Genomic DNA, 17,759 nt, shown 5'->3' on the forward strand with positions numbered 1-17,759 from the left:
ACGGGATATTAGGTGCATGACTTTAAATGTACGTGTCAAGCAGTCAGTCCCATAATAATACAATTACTTGTATAGAAAGTGTAGGAACATCATTTGGTAACACTCTCAACACACATAACTGTAAATGGAAACTTATTTGATGCCTGGCAACGTTTTTCTGGTGGTCGCTTGATGCTAGAAAGCTGGTTTTCTTTCAGTATGCTTCGGGCATTTATCGAGACAAGTTGGCTCTTTGCTTCTTTCACAACAAATGTCTTAAAGAGGAGGCATATTTCTTCAGGTGAAATCAATCAAATAATAAATGAGGAGTCTGATATTGATGACCTATTTGATGATGAGAGCTCTAGTTCTGAATCCTCAAGTGATGAGGATCTTGAAGGAACAAACTTTTTTCCCGATAGCAGGAGTGAAGATGACTTTTCATTGCCGAGTGACTGGACGACGAGAGGGAGAGAGATAGATCCCTTTGCTTTTATTGCTGATCCCGGCATGAAATTTACAGTTGAGGATAAAGCGAACCTTTTAGAATATTTTGTGAAATACTCTGATGATGAAATCATTGATTACCTCGTGAAAGAAACAAACAGGTTTGCAAATCAGTTCCTAGATGAGAATGTAGAACATCTGTCACCACCATCACAAGTACATAGATGGTTTGACACTTGTGCAAGCAAAATTAGTCTTTATATGTCTACTTATTTTACAGGGCATTGATTCTAAGTGTGATAATTCATGCAAAACATTTTTCATTCAGTATTATGTAGTATTTTGAAATAAAATAATAGTAGTATTAATTGTTTTTTATTCCAACATTTAATTAAAATTCCTACACTTAACTACAAGTATGAATTATAAGCATAAAAACAAATATTAACTTTGATAAACTATCATCAGTGAAATGACCGCTAACTACAAAAAAAGTGTGACGGTAAGTTAGCAGCGAGGTCGTCCAGGGGGGACGTTTAACAAGTTAATAAAAAAAGATAAATCTGGGAATATATTTGTACCTAATGAAACAACAGTCATGGTGCATAGAGGTATATAGCATCATTATTGCATTTCTTCAATTCAGGAGCACTGATATCCAAAACTTTACCGAGATGGGTTTCACAGTTTTACAATAATGGGAATGAAAATCTCTGGTGCCTGGCAGTAATGTAGTACTTAACATAATGGGGAAGCTCACAGTATAAAAGTTGGAAGAAAATGGAGATTGGTAAAGAGTGCATGGAAAAAAAGTTTAGTTAGGTGGTGGAAGAAAATGAAGATTGGTAAAGAATGCACAGAAAAAAAGTTTAGTTAGGTAGTGGAAGAAAAATGGAGATTGGTGAAGAGTGGTTGGACAAAAAATTTAGTTAGGTAGTGGAAGAAAATGGAGACTGGTAAAGAGTGCATGGAAAAAAAGTTTAGTTAGGTAGTGGAAGAAAATGGAGGCTGGTAAAGAGTGCATGGAAAAAAATTTAGTTGGGCAAGTCCAGAAAGGAATGATTCCAGTATTAACCGTTAATGGACAGATCCCCTCAATAGAGGATCTAAAACAGGTTTTGGGTGGTGGACAGATCCCCTCTGAGGGGTATTAATATTATGCACCATACGATTTGGCTGTATCGAGCAGGAAAGAGTTTCCAATACTTCAATGGCCCATAAATGAATTGTGGTAACTCAAGAATTCAGCTCAGCTCAGTCGTGGGCATCTTATGGAATTTAGTATTGTTCTTGCCTTTAGGGGGGGAATGTCTTGCTCCTTTCTCTCCCCAGACGTGTTTTTATTTATTTGCTCGTAAATATACCCAGGAATTGCTGTTGGTTTTAGTTATCTTTTACGATATGAAGGCAGTTATAATTGTAATTTTGCAAAGAAATATTAGGAAAACATGTATAAATCCAAAAAACATTACTGCACTTCCCATCTTAGGTAAATTCACATAAATATCTTACAACAAATATGCTCAGAATTTGTTATTGATTTTATTTCTAATCTGTTATGATATTGTGTGGGCTGTAATTTAAAAAAAATATATTAATAAATTATCAGAAAAAACATGTATAACTTGGTAAAATTTACAGGTGTTTTGTGAAAGAGGCCCCACACAGGATTGTAAATAGTCACTTTCAACTTCCCGTGGAAGGTAGGGAAAAAATTTTAAATCTTTTTTTTCTTACACCATGCGCATTTGCATATCTTCCACTTTCTGCTGATGTGTTTTTCTTAAATTGGCCGACCTTAAAGTTTTCCCAGTCTGGGGGGTTGCATGATATATAATCAGCCCAACCCTTAAGGGTTAATAATTAGCCCGACCTTAAGGGTTAAGGGAGAACTCATCCATTTCCAATCTACCACTTCAAGTTCAATCAGTATTTACCCCTAGCTTGTCATTGCTAATCAGACATAGAGGCAATAGTAAGGTTTGTAATTTGTTTGAGCACTTAAGGTGATGAACATTAAAACACAACAAAAATCACAGCTTTCCTATCAACCCATCAACAACATCAATTGTGCCTTCATCACTGTCCTTACATTAATTAATCACCATTCTAACCTCTTCATCAGAGGCTTAAAATTCTTTTTAACAACTAGTCCAAGTTTCACCTGCACCTCTACCTCAACTGATGACCAAGTAAAATAACAGATAGAGAATATCTAATGACAATTAAAGTAAAATAACAGATGTTGAATATCATCTAATGACAATTCTTAAAAACCCTACAAAGCTATTAACTCAACAAATTCTTTATAATTATTATATCTGAGATGGAAAAAGGGCACATGTAGACTGTGTGTGTGTGTGTGTGTGTGTGTGTGTGTGTGTGTGTGTGTGTGTGTGTGTGTGTGTGTGTGTGTGTGTGTGTGTGTGTGTGTGAGAGAGAGAGAGAGAGAGAGAGAGAGAGAGAGAGAGAGAGAGAGAGAGAGAGAGAGAGAGAGAGAGAGAGTATATTTTGATATAAAAGCAAGGTTTCATAAGACTGAACAAATACCTGCATCTAACTTAAAATACTGCAAAAATACCTAGGTAAGAAAAATTTTCCTTAACAAGAGTTAATTTCAATTTCCTATATTACAAAGCGTGCAGTTAGTATAATCGCATACAAAAGTAATATGCTCTTCTCTTTGAAAACAAAGCTTCAAAGACAACAAAATAAGATGTCACACAGTAGACATTTAACCCTTTGTGATTCTAACTATGTCAACAGATCTCATCCTATAACTAACTGTTGAGATTCCAATGACAAATTTTCAGCTACCTTCATGTGTACAGTAATTTTGAATTAATTTTTGTTGTTTGCTCAGAATAAATGTTGAGAACTCCCCTTCATCAAAATCTCAAAGGGTTAACATCTTAAGCCTTGCTTAAGCATTCCAACTTAGTATGATCTATTATTAACTTTAATAATGAAATCACAGGTTTTTTTAAATCTGTATTCATAACACCAAATCCAGCAATAATATGCAATTTCCCAAGCAAAATTTTGCTTACTAGGTAATTAACAAATTTAGCTAATCACTCACAAAAAACAACAATAAAGTGCTATATACTCACAGAATTTTGTTGAAGTGTCAAGTGTTGTAGAGGATGAATGATTCAATGCCAAATCCTTAAGGTACTCATGTCTTGTACGCATTGCCATGGTTGCAAACTTTTCAGATCTTAAAACAGCAATTTCTCCATTGATTGCTGAAGAAATTTTTAGCAATTAAAAAAGGCAGACACCTGGTATTTAGTCTAAAGCCTCTTAAATAATTTATGAATTATAGCAGAGAATTATCCTTATGACATGAATTTCAGTATAAAGTACAGTATATTACAAACTTACCCTTGGCTAAAAGAAATTCAGTAAATGCTTTAGACTTTGGAAACGTTGCTCCTTCAGGCAACATTGGGCCAAACATGGGTACATCTCGAAATCTGCTAACAGTAACACTGAAAAATATTAAGATTATCACAGCTGCATTAGCAAATCAACTTGATGAGTTATTGAAAATGATTATTAACAAAAGGCATAAAAGGCAAAATTAACAGCAAACTTCCTAAACAATGTCATACCTGTACTGTGTATTTTCTGAACAAGGATTTATAGCCTGAACGACAATGAATACATGCTGGAAGTGACTGCGAATATGCTTCGGGCTAAATGGAGGTGCTCCAGGCTCTTGAAATATAATGGTAACAATATCATTTCCTATGTGTCTCTTCCGTAACAGTTGCTTACGATTATTTGGAGTAAAGGGCAAAAGTGTTGACACGTGGAACATCACCTCTAGGTCACGGTACTGTGTATACACGCTATATAAACCCGTGGAGTCAGCTGAGGAAAGAGAAAGATAAAGTTTTTATCAAAATTAAATATTGCATTAAAACTCAATAATCATAATTAGCCTTTATTCACAGCCTGAATTCTGTCAGATATGTATCTTTTGATGTCTTGCAGACAAAAGAAGTAGAATAGCTAAGTACTTTCATGGATGCGTGTCTGCATTCCTTATTCTTTTGGGAAAAATGGTTGTGACACAGCAAGAGAAGGGACTGGTAGGTTGGTACTGTTTTCTGACTGGTGGGTCTATAGAAAAGAACATTAGTTATGCATTACAAAAACATGGTCTCTTCCATGACACACTTATCAATCATAATTAGCCTGATATGCTCTTTAGATAAAAGGCTGAAAAGTTGAGTCCCAGCTTTTGCAAAAGTTTGACAGGTGTAGCAAAGTACTTATGCGATAAAGTAGCTAAATAACCAAGTGTCCAAGTTAATCTCATAGGGTACTGAGTAACAAAGTGTGGATATGGAGGTTACAGTTGGTACTTGAAGGAATCCTTGCACTATATACACAGAAGAGTAAACAATAAAAATGGGGGGATCAGCATCACTGATTGATCATATGCAAATATGTGTGAGTTGTTCTTAGCAATTCTGCTTCTTCTGTCTTCCAGACAACAGCAGGTACTTATCTGGGGGATTTTGAGACCCAGACTTATTATGATTGATAAGTCTGTCATAAAACAATTAATGATAATCTAAATATATAAAGTACACAGCTTACTCAGAATAAGTGTGACAACTTCTGCTAAAAGCAAGGGACAATTCTTAACCACTAGTGGCACTCAAAACACCGACAGAGTAACCACACCTGTAATAAAATACATATATAAAAACTATACTGCCCACTGGAAGGATTATACTGATACTGATGACAAATCAGGTGCAATCATGTAGCACAGAAGGCCACTCAAAAATTACTTTACCTAATAATAGATAAACTATACAAATATCCTAAGGAGTTAAGAGCTCCATTTAAAGACAAATTTTATAATATATGGAAGCCCCTTACACTGTACAGAAATCATACAAACCAGCATTTAAATAGCACAGTTAATACACAAGGCACAGATATAGGACTTTCTTTAAATTACTGTTATTCCCAAAGTTACACAGCTGTCAGAGCTACCTCAGTGGCTACTATTTATAATTGAAAATGGAAATGAGGTACAAGAGGATAAAAATTGAACAAGCCTTACTTCATTCAAATGTCTCATAGAGACAGCTTCATGACCATTACATGTAATTCATTCATAATTTGCTCTTCACATTATCAACCCTTTGAGATTTCTCAGGGTTTAAACACTCATGTGAGGTAAAACACAGTTCTACCTTTGAACTCATGACCTTAACCCTTTCATTTATGACTCTTTTAAACAATTATATCTATGGGAAGTGGCAGTGACTTGAGTGGTAAGTGTAAAAATGTCTAAACCTATTTTTTGTTCAAAGATGCTCAGCTCCAACAAATTTCAAGGTAGACTGCTCAATTTTGTTTCATTTTGCAGCTGAATGATTTTTCTATATGGTAGCATAAAAAAAATCCCCAAATTAACTATTACGTACTAAGTGGAATAATGAATAGAAATTGATATAAGAAAATTCTGCACTTCCCCCCAAAAAATTTTTGCAAAAAATACTATTTGCATTAAATCTTTGTTTTTTATCCATACCACACCCAGATACATCACTTAGTTACTGCAGTACAAAAAGTTATAGCAAAGAAAATATGAAAAACTGAACAACAAAGTAGCGTCACATTTTCTGTAAGAAAAGTAAGTCACCCAAGCAAAATGCACAAAACCTCTCTATACCTTTTTTTGCTCAAAGACAGTTGTAAGCTAAATGACTGCTCTATACAATGGCATAAAAAAAGGCCCATTATAAGTTTATGTGGGTTAAATAAAGTGTATAATTTACAAGATATGGGAAAATTTTTTATACTCCCCCCCAAAAAAAAAAAACTGTAATAAAGTCCTCACTTGTTATCCAAACACCCATATAATTACATACTTATAGCAATGCAAAAGTTATAATTATACCAAAGAAAATCTGAAACAATTAATGACAAAGTAGCATCATGTTTTCCATACATAAGTGGCACTCAGTCAAGTATTTGTTCCTCTCTCTCTCCCTCTCTCTCTCAGGTAAAAGATACATGATGTAATTATAAAATAAAAATCTAAGACTAAGCAAAACAAATAAACATACTGTACACGTTACATATGCATAAAAATACTCTCTCTCTCTCTCAGAAAAAAATATAAATGATGTAATTATAGAATAAAAATTTAAAATTTTACAGTACAATAAACAGATGACACATAAAAAATCGACCCAAGAACATAAATTTTCTTATTAGTAAATAAATACTTAAATCCCAATAGAAATAAATTCTTTTTGCATCATGAGATACTACATATTTTCTTTAGATTTGTATTTTTACAGGCAGGGCTTAACCTTCGCTCATAAGATGGCCACACCTGTGCAAACGTAGTGCAACTGGCCGCGCACATAGCATAAATCCTCTCATTGTATCCCTTGTATCCTTTCTGTCTACTGCCGAAATGCTTTCATTCTGGGTAGCTGAGAAAGGGTGAGTCGCTGCAAGGATTGGAAGGGGCTTATTCGTGATGGCATCCATATTGGACCCAAGGTGGTATGGTCTGACAGCTCAGCCACGACCACCCAAATTCTCCCTGACTCCTGTTTTGGCTACCTTCGAGAGCAGATGTTCAGTTCCAACTTGGACATCTTTGCAGAGCTGCCACCTTAGCTCCAGCCACATGTCACAGTTCAGGATAGCCCTACTGGATCACTTCTTTGAACTCCTAAGGTAAGCCTAAGACGAACTCAAGTATTTTGGTGGCCTGTTTTTCTTCCTATTGAATTATTTCTTGACTTTTATTAACGAAACTCTACCAAGTAACTCCCATGATCCACCACGTGTACTTCTCTCTCTCCAGTCATCTCTGTAAATCCCCTTCTTCCTAGTCAACTCTCTTCCAAGCCACTGCTAAATATTGCTTACATGCTTAGTTAATTTTCAGGTTAGGAAGTGATACCAAAGTGTCTTTTGACTGGCTGTGCCGTCCATGTGCCCACTAGAGCGGTTAGAACAATCTTTAAGCATTAGGGCATGATATTGCAATGAGTTAGGATAGATCGATGATATATCATTAGGGACTTAATGCATTTTATTCATTTAGTTAATTCAACACCTCTCTCTTTCAGAGGGATGCCTTTATCGTGTGTGACGTAGGACAAATCTCAGCTCGCCCTTTCATTCGTCGCTTGGACCCATCCACATGCGACAAGACAAAGGGATTTCATCTTTTACAGTGCCGTTAATTAATCACACATGATCTATTATTACTCACGTGAGCCCACGGTTATAACTAATTTGTGAATTATTGTTATTTGTTAAGCAAATGTACTTAATCGCTAACTGAGTATAATTACGGCTAACTTGTAGAAGGGGAAATAATCAAGGTTAGTATTCCCAGTCTTTTCATTCTTCTCAGTTTTTTGTATTACTGTCAGCCATTTTATAGCAGCCCGTTGCAAGGCCATGGTTGGCAAGGAACACTGGCAACCTTGCCAGGATTGATAATTAAATTAACTTAGAAATTCCGAGTAAAAACACGTACGTGAACTAAAAGCGTAAAACATGAGCTGAGATTTCGAGTCATGAGTGATAAGCATCCTTCAAATCCGCGTGGTTCTAGCTAGCAGACGAAGTAATAAAGTATTGATTTTCTCAGGCAAGGCTGGGAAGTAAGAGTATATATTATTGCTATTTGACTGTAAATGTTTGTAGAAACAAGAAAAAAATAGGCTAAAATTTTTCTAATTCTCTATTGTTATTTTTTTTTTTTTTTCTAGGAATGACACACTTTGACATTAGAGTAAACCCCCTGTATTCGCATTCTCATGATTCACGGATTTCTCTATGGAACATATATACACATCATTCAAGAAAAATTCGCCAAGTTGCGGTATTTTTCACTGGGAAATGTTCACTAATTTCTGTATTTCCATATTTTCATGACTAAATGCAATTTTTGTGATAAAACTATTAAATACTCAGGTACCTAGGTAGTGCTTGAGTTACGATAGTTTGCCATATGATCATTTGATTTTGCGACGGGGTAAGCAATTAATACAGATATGACAATATTTATAAAATATTTTTAAATTTCATACGGGCACAGGCAGCTGCATACAATCAGGCAGTGAGAGAGCCCAAATTACAATAGACTAACTCCTAACTCCTCCACCTCTCTATCCCATCTTCTAGTTAAAAAAGTAAAAGAGAATGATAAAAGTATTGTTATTAACATTATACTTTTGTGTAAATGCGTACAGCCATAAACAACCGAACGAGAAACTGTTGTTTTGCTTATAACCGAATCAGATAACAACAGCTGTTTTCCTTGTATTTCAACCATCATACGGTAGTAAACAATTACTGCAGTTTTTACAAATGATCTTAAGTAGAACAGGATTGATATATTTTTACATTATACCCTTATTTGCTATTTATAAAAGATAGTCAAGGAAATATACTGCTAAATTTAAGCTGCAAGTTGTAGCTGAAGCTGAGAAAACAATGTTCAAGCTTATCTGTGGAGCATCACTGTATTCTGATTGAAAATAATGAGTAAAAAAGAAACAATAATGTAACTGATAAACTGTATTTTTTTTTTTAAGATACAAAAAATTTTTTACTAAAAAGGGGATAAAAACAGTTGGCTGAAGAGGACCATTGCGCAAATGGTCGAAAGCTCCCTTGTTTTTATCCCCTTTTTTTATAAACATTTTTTTGCATCTAAAAAAAAAAAAAAATTTATCAATTACATTATTGTGGCTTTTTACTCATTATGTTCAAGCTTCTAATGACTAAATTATTGTGTATTGGCAACATGGATGAAACTCGACCGTAAATAAAATTGGAGAGAGAGTATATTAATCAAAACTACTGGGCATAAAAGAACACACATTACTGCTGTTGTCATGCTGATAAAAGATAAATACGTAAAGCTTGTATTATGAATACGTAAAGCTTGTATTATGATGAAATCAAGTGAGAAGAGCGAACGGAATTTTAATTTTTTTACACAAAACAAACATGCCACCAAACGGCCAACGTCATCTATTAAAGAAAAAATTAGCTAAATTAATATCACAACGAGACATATTTAAGTTATATATTTCGACTTGGAAACACTTCGTATAACAAAAAATAACCTTGCCCCATATCAATAAAGTATCTAGAGATTCATTTACGCTAACTAGAAGCAAGAAAGCTCTCTGAACTGAGTTAAATACAGCGAAATACACTTACTGCATGATCGATTCCCAAATCAAAACATTGATCGCAATTTATAATAAAAAAGCAATATAAGAATATATACAATATTATTGGATACAGTGAAGTAAAAGATGCATATTTGTTATGTTGATGTTTGCATAATATGATATTAATATGTGAGTACTGAGTACAGTATAATGTAGGCTAGGCTACCATATATGTATATGATATACCATAGTGTAGGCTAAGCTAATTCTTGTTTGTTATTCGAATTCTCTTTGTATTGAATTATCATAAGTCAATCTGCATGAACCTCCAATATTAGCTGATGATAATAATTACTATACTGTATATGTATAGAGCATACTTTGTAGTGCAGGCTAAGCTACCATATATGTACACATGGTACTGAATACCCTAGTGTAAGCTGGCTAGGCTATATTCGAAATACGTATTTTCCAACAAATGATGGTTTTTTTTGGAACCTAACCCCATCATAAGTAGGATAATATCTGTATAAGCATTTTTAGTTTTTTTTTTTATTTGAACTATCAAAATAGGCAGTTCTACGTATTTTTAGAAGGGTTTTAAGTATTCGCAGATTTTAGCTATGTGTTGGGGGGGGGAGGTGGTATGCATCCCCACAAATATTGGGGTTTTCTGTATTGGAATCTCAAGGGTTAATTTGCAGGATATCTTTTTGACAACACTGAAATCAATTAAACCTATTAAGCAACGGTTCATTATTTTCAGGTTAACTGACCCATGGTGTGTTTGTCTACCTTGTACAGAGCCTCCTCTTCATCTGAAAATACCAAATTTTCAAAGCAATTACCAAATTTTCAAAGTACAGTAAACTCCCGTATTTGCGGGGGTTGCTTATACCCGAGTATTTTAAGAGTTTTGTCACAAAAAAGTGCATTTAGTCATGAAAATTATATGAAAATACAATAATTAGTGAATACTGTATTTCTCAGTGAAAAATACTGTGAATTGGCAATTTTCCGTGAATAATGTGCACAGTAACCTGCCCCAGTATTCGTGGGGGATGCGTACCAAACCCCACCTCGAATAGCTAAAATCCACAAAGACTTAGAACCCTTCTAAAAACACTAAGAACTGCCTTTTTTGATGGTTCAAACATACAAAAACTAAAATGCTTATACAGGGATTATCCTACTTATGATGGGGTTAGGCTCCAAAAAACCCATCGTTTGATGGAAACAATGTATCTCGAATATAGCCTAGCTACACTAGGGTATTCAGTACTATGTATACATATATGGTAGCCTAGCCTACATTATGCTATACTCTATATTCATATAATATCTTATTATACAAACATCAACACAACGAATATGCACCTTTCCATGGATATTTTAAATGTTATGCTTTAATTCACAGTATCCAATAATACTGTACATATTCTTATATTGCTTTTGTATTATATATTGCAATCATAGTGATCAATGTTTTGGTTTGGAAATCAATTAGGCGGTAAGTTTATTTCGCCTTATTTAACTCAGTTCAGAGAGCTTTCTTGCTTCTAGTTAGCGTAAATGAATCTCTAGATACTTTATTTATATGGGGCAAGGTTGTTTTTCGTTATAAGAAGTGTTTCCAAGTCGAAATATATAACTTAAATACGTCTCGTTGTGAAATTAATTTAGCTATTTTTCTTCATTAATAGATGATGTTGGCCATTTGGGGGCATGTTTGCTTTGTGTAAAAAAAAAAAAAAAAAAAAAATTGAAATCCATTCGCTATTTTCACTTGATTTCATCATAATACGAGTTTTACATATTTATCTTTTATTGGCACAAAAATAGCAGTATAATATGTGTTCTTTCATGCCCAGCAGTTTTGATTAAAATACTTTCTCTCCAATTCTAATTATGGTCAAGATTCATCCATGTTGCCGATGCAAAATAATTTATAGTCATCTGCAGCTTGAACAATGTTTTCTCAGCTTCAGCTACAACTTACAGCTTAAATTTAGCAGTATGTTTCCTTGTTGATCTTTTATCCATACCGAATAAGGGTATAATGTACAAATATATCAGTCCTACCCCACTTAACGTTATTTGTACTATAACTACGGTAATTTTTACTACTGTACGATGGTTGAAATACAAGCAAAACGGTTGTTGTCATCCGATTTGGTTATACACAAAACAAAAGTTTCTCGTTCGGTTGTTTATGGCTGTACGCATTTACGCAAGAGTACAACGTTACTAACAATACTTTTATCATTCACTTTTACTTTTTTAACTAGAAGATTGGATAAAGAGGTAGAGGAAAAGAAGTTGGTCTATTGTAATTTGGTCTCTCTGGCTGCCTGATTGTATGCTGCTGCCTGCAAATTTAAAAATATTTTATAAATATTGTCGTATCGGTATTAATTGCTTACCCCATTGCAAATTCGAATTATCGTAAAGTGAATTATCATAACTGGAGCACTACCTAGGTACCCGAGTATTTTAATAGTTTTATCACAAAAAGTGCATTTAGTCATGAAAATGACATGAAAATACAATAATTAGTGAATATTTCTCAGTGAAAAATACCACAAATGGGCAAATTTTCAGTAAATAATGTGTATATATGTTCCATACAGAAATCAGCAAATAAGTGAGTCAGCGAATCGTGAGGCCACAAATACCGAGGTTTACTGTTTATGTTCCACAGAGAAATCTGCGAATAGTTGAGTCCGCAAATCGTGAGAACGCGAATATGGGGGGTTTACTGTAATTTGTATTTTTCTTAAATTATGAATGTTCAAAGGAGTGGGTTTAATATAAATTATGCCCACTAGCTTTTAAAGGATAATATTGTTGAAAGGCAATTCCTGCAAGCTGGTTAATACAGTAATGAATGTAACAATACACAAAAGTACAGTATAATAAAAACACAAAATACAATAAATCACAGCATGCATTACATGAGTGTTTATGTGTATTTATCTGCTCATTTTATACAAAGAGTTGCTACTGTTTCATACTTGCATTCAAGTGTCTCCCCATTATTAAATATATAAAAAACATTTCATCCAATTCTTGTGAAGATGCACAGAGCTCACTAAAGATATATTACAACTATTGTTATTCATTTGGCACAGCATACAAAAACTTACAAAATTCTTACACCATCTGATGCATGTCAAAGCTAAGAGTTTAAGGAAGTGTTTTACCATTTGCTGAAGCTTGTGTAAACATGTAATGTACTATATTTACTGATTAACCTCTTCCCGCTCAACCCCGTGTATTCTCGGGTTTAAGATAACCGTCATATTTCAGTAAGCCCGAGTATACTCCAAATTCTGTTATCTCTTTCCTAGCAACTCCCAGTAAATTCGGCTCTGTTGTTTATATTAGTCTCCCACTATAGAAAGCCGTTTTCTATGCATATAACTGCCCTTTTTTTTAGAAAATTGTAGCTACCTTGGCGCTAGTTGGCCATTGGAGACGAGTCCTTTCATCAGGCAGGATTTCCATTGTTTTTCATGGATTTTCTTTTATTATTATTGATATAACTATTATGAGAAGTGAGAGTGACAGTGATACTGAGTATTATGATGGAATGGACGATTCAGGGAGCAAAAGTGATGGTGATGACGTCAGAATACTCTGATACTTCAGATGAAGATGATGACGATAATGTTCCTGATAACCAAGGCTGGCAAAGAATAACAATTTTGGATGATAAACCACCCTCTCCTCCACAGCCTGCATTTCCCTTTATTGGTGATAATATAATTCATCATGTATATAATACTGAAGATGATGAAGAAAATACATATATTCAGTATTTTGAGTCATTTCTTGATGACAATATTTTAGACATTATTGTCACAGAGACAAACAGGAATGCTGAACAAAAGTTGAGTGGAAAATCAGGAACAGAGAAAAAGAAATGGCACCCAACATATCGGGAAGAAATGAGGATTTTCCTTAGTGTTATTATGCTACAGGGGATTGTAAAGAAACCTGAAGAAAGCCAATACTGGTCTAAAATGCCTTTGTTACATACACCAATTTTTGCTAAAATTATGCCACATCGCAGATTTTGCAAAATAAAAGTATTTGCATTTGTCTAATAATGAGGATTTTGACCCTGCCACTCATCCTTACCCAAAACTCAACAAAATCTAGAAGTTTTATAATAGCATTGTTAGCAAATTCAAAAGTATGTACACGCCTGCACAATATGTAGCTATAGACGAAAGTCTTTTACTTTATAAAGGACGTCTTGGTTGGGTACAATATTTGCCACTAAAAAGAGCTAGATTTGGGATAAAATATTTCATGTTGTGTGAATCAGAATCAGGATATGTTTGGAATTTTGTCATTTATACAGGTCACGGAACAATGTTTGATAATGATTATGAAGACCTTCCCGTGTCTTCAAAAATTGTTATGACGCTGATGAAGCCATTACTGAAAAAAGGCTATTGCCTTACAATGGATAATTATTATAGCTCTCCCCATTTAGCAGATTTACTGACAGAAAATGAAACAGATGTATATGGCACTGTCCATGTTAGTAGAAAGGAAATGCCCTCTGGATTGAAACAAGAAAAACTGCAGAAAGGTGGTATGGTGGCTTACAAAAGAAGAAAAGTAACAGCAATAAAATGGAAGGATAAGAAAGATGTTGTATTACTTTCCACAGTCCATAACACAGAAATGGTAGAAACAGAAAAAAGAGGAAAATTGGTGAAGAAGCCTAAACTAGTTATGGACTACAATAACACAATGGGAGGGGTTGACAAAGTAGATCAACGTCTCCAGGATTATCCTCTTACAAGAAAAAGGAGAGAGAGGTATTACAAGAAAATACTCTTTCATATTGTCGACTTCGCATTATGGATTCCTATCTTTTGTATCTCAAATCAGGAGGAGAAGCAACAGCTCTAAAGTACCGTCTTCAAGTGATTGACGAGACAATAAAAAAGTACCATACACCTATGATGTCATCAAAAGTAGGATGACCAAGTAGTGTACCTCACCCTCTCCGTCTTACAGAAAGGCATTTCCCAGATGTCGTGCCATCTACAGAAAAGAAAAGTAACCCCACAAGACAATGTGTAGTTTGTAGCAGAAAGCGAGATGCAAGTGGAAAAAGGCTAAGGAAGGAAAGCAGATACTGCTGTTTAGTGTGTGATGTAGCACTGTGTATAACTCCTTGCTTTAGGATATATCACACGAAGGATAACTTTTAGGAAAAGATGAAAGAATTTATTTTATTTTATGTTCTGTACAGGAGTAAATACATTTATTTTCGAAATATAAAGCTGAAATAGGTAATCCGGAAAGAAAAGTATCATTCATTATGATGAAGGTAAAACCTTTCATTTCAATTTGTCCCTTTCTATTACTTTTTCATAAAGGCAAGAATCTTTTTCTTCTTGTGATAATGAAACCTTTTACATTTTCTATTGAAAGTATTATATTTTTGTCATCATATTTTTTTCTTCTATGTTAGTCACCAGGCTTTACTTTTTCATATTGCATTTTTTCATAAATGCAAGATTTTTTTTTTGTAATAAAAATTTGCTCCTTTTATTTTCTTTTGAAGATCAGTTATGTTATAAAGTTTTACATTTATCATGTGTAATTATTTTGTTGTTATATTGAAGAATTCTGAAAGAATAAAAATATAGAAGAAAATGCAATAAATATATTCTTTATTTGTTATTTTCCTTCTTTTTTATAATTTCTGAGAAAACTCGGCCTTGAGAAGTTATGTAATAGTTGAAGACTATCCTGACAAAAAAATATATTTTTTTTAAGAAATATTCGAGGTGATTTATGACTTTAGCATATACTTTAGAAATAAACAATAAAAAAATATGCTTCATAAAGACCAGAAGTTGGGATAAAAAATGTGAGAGGGAAGGGGTTAAGGGGATCGGCCGGTTTCCGACTTTTTTAACGACAGGTTGTTGATATATAGGGGTTTGTTAAAGGATATTGTGTGGAACTTCTGGGAAAAAATTTTTGTTCAGTGACCTTAGGTTTTGTGACACCAGAGCATTTTTTCGCCAAAAATGGCCATTTTCAAAATGCATCTCCTCCTTTGCTTTTTGGTTTTAAGGGATGAGATTTGAACCACGTATAAAACACATATGGACCTTCGATATAAAGCCGGGGATTTTTGATTTTTCAATTATTTTTCAAGATATGAATTTTTATTTTTTTTTATGAAATTTTCCCAGAAAAATTACAGAAAAAAATTGCCAAAAATCAGAAACTCAAAATATTAAAAATCCCTGGCTTTTTTTTTAATCTACCATGTTTCCTCATATTATATATGAAATTTCATTTAGATTGGTCCAATACTAAGGGAGGAGATACATTTTGAAGGTGAAACACTTATGTTTTGAGAAACGGGCCTTCAAAGTTTTAGTTACATAAAAAAAGTAAAAGGGACTTCAAAGACTGTTACAATTAATTCTATGGTTTTAATTTTTATTTTTGGGTATTAATTAATGCAAAATGATTATAAATAAGAATATTAATTGATTATTTATGTGCCTAAGACACATTCTTATAAATTTTAGGTTCCTGGTCCCCTGTCTGATCTTGCTGCAAGGTATTACTCTAGGTATCATAGTTGCCTACACTTTTTATTAGTGTCTCGAATCCATCCCTTGCCAAATGGATCCTGGGAATTACTTTTCATTCACAATTAGGGATTCGTGATTTAAGTAATTCATCAAGTCTTGCTTCACTTATTATGATCATTTTATTTTCAGGATCGTCTATAATATCAGCCTCCGAGCTACTGCTTTCTTTTTCTAAAATATCTTTGCCCTTTGGTAGTGACGAACAAATAAAGAGGCGTTTAGGGGTGGATGTGGTTGGTCTCTGGTCAGCAGAGATCGCTGCCTGCGCCGTTTGATGGGCGACAGCTCGCTCTCTCTCCGTCGCTCCATTCCCCTCTATGGCACTAATTTCTTGAACTCTTTCTTCTACTTCTCGCCTGGACTTTTCCACTTGGCTTTTCCGCATTCTAGAAGCATGAAGTGAACTCTTGGACCTTTTAGGCACGGTGAAAAAACAAAAACACCGCAGAAAATACAGAGTTCAGTCAAGGCTAGCGAGCATGAAAAACGTGTCCTTCTAGATTGGAAGTTTATAGGCAACTCTCGGCCACAGTCGGCGTCATGGTATGACGTGTGCTTTGTCATGGCTAGGAATAACTAAAAAGGTGCCGAGTAGGATATTATTGACATTATACATTTCATTTCAAAGGAAGTTTTCGTAATATATATCGCAAAAACTATACCAGACTAAATCGTTTGCGCTACTGGTGTTTTATGGGTATATAGTTATTGTTACATTTTAGGCCATAACTAGAGAAATACGGCAAATTTTAGCATAATATTTCGTGGACACATTCTTGAACCTTATACGAAGCCATAGAATTTTTTTCAGCAAATCGAATTTTTTAAAGATTATTGTGTTTTTTAGGCGGCCGATCCCCTTAACACAATTACGCCAATCACATTTTATTGAGGGATATTAACTCTGTCAAAACTTGTAATACAACAACGAGACACAACACGCGATGAAGAGAAAGTACAAGACATACTATTCTTTATGGAAGCTACAATTTACACATAAATGACAAGTGAATTGAGAATGTATGTGTAAATTAGATTTAATTTATACTACTTCACTAATGACGGCTATTGCAGTGTTCCCTTTGTCAAAACTTAAAATGAGATAATACACAGCATGAGAGGGAGGAGAGAATGAAACAGATTTCATGTGATTGCTACACCAGTTCTTAGGTGTTTTGTAAGCTATACCACCGGGTGTTCCTTAACCCTTTCCTGTCCAATTGACGTAATATTACGCAATAACCCACTACCCCCCTTCTTTTCTGACTGACGTAATTTTACGTAAAATTTACCAACATTTTTCGTACGTGTGGTAGGGGTAAATCTTTTTTATTTTCGGACAGTTGGTGGTTTCCATAGGCTAAAGCATACCTTGGACCGTGTAACTCAGGCATCGATACGCCAGGCAAGCAGTCCCTATACTGCGCATGCGCAAATCCCTGGCATAGTAAATTTCTCACAATGAAATCAGCTGATCCTACCCATGTTTCTCTGTCGTATC

The 17,759-nt window shown here is 34.3% G+C and overlaps 1 protein-coding gene across 5 annotated transcripts in view; it reads right to left on the reverse strand.

Moving 5' to 3' along the window:
- LOC136837308 (signal-induced proliferation-associated 1-like protein 1) overlaps positions 1 to 17,759 on the reverse strand; it is a 338,251-nt gene that overhangs the window by 201,686 nt on the left and 118,806 nt on the right. For all 5 annotated transcript variants that reach the window (XM_067102054.1, XM_067102052.1, XM_067102051.1 and 2 more), the window contains exons 7-9: positions 4,044 to 4,305; positions 3,814 to 3,920; positions 3,540 to 3,674 (exon numbers count right to left, since the gene is read on the reverse strand). In XM_067102054.1, the coding sequence (XP_066958155.1) occupies positions 3,540 to 3,674; positions 3,814 to 3,920; positions 4,044 to 4,305 (504 nt within the window). The remainder of the gene's footprint in view (positions 1 to 3,539; positions 3,675 to 3,813; positions 3,921 to 4,043; positions 4,306 to 17,759) is intronic.

The sequence above is a fragment of the Macrobrachium rosenbergii genome, chromosome 58, assembly GCF_040412425.1.
Source record: "Macrobrachium rosenbergii isolate ZJJX-2024 chromosome 58, ASM4041242v1, whole genome shotgun sequence".
Classification (NCBI taxonomy): Eukaryota; Metazoa; Arthropoda; class Malacostraca; order Decapoda; family Palaemonidae; genus Macrobrachium; species Macrobrachium rosenbergii.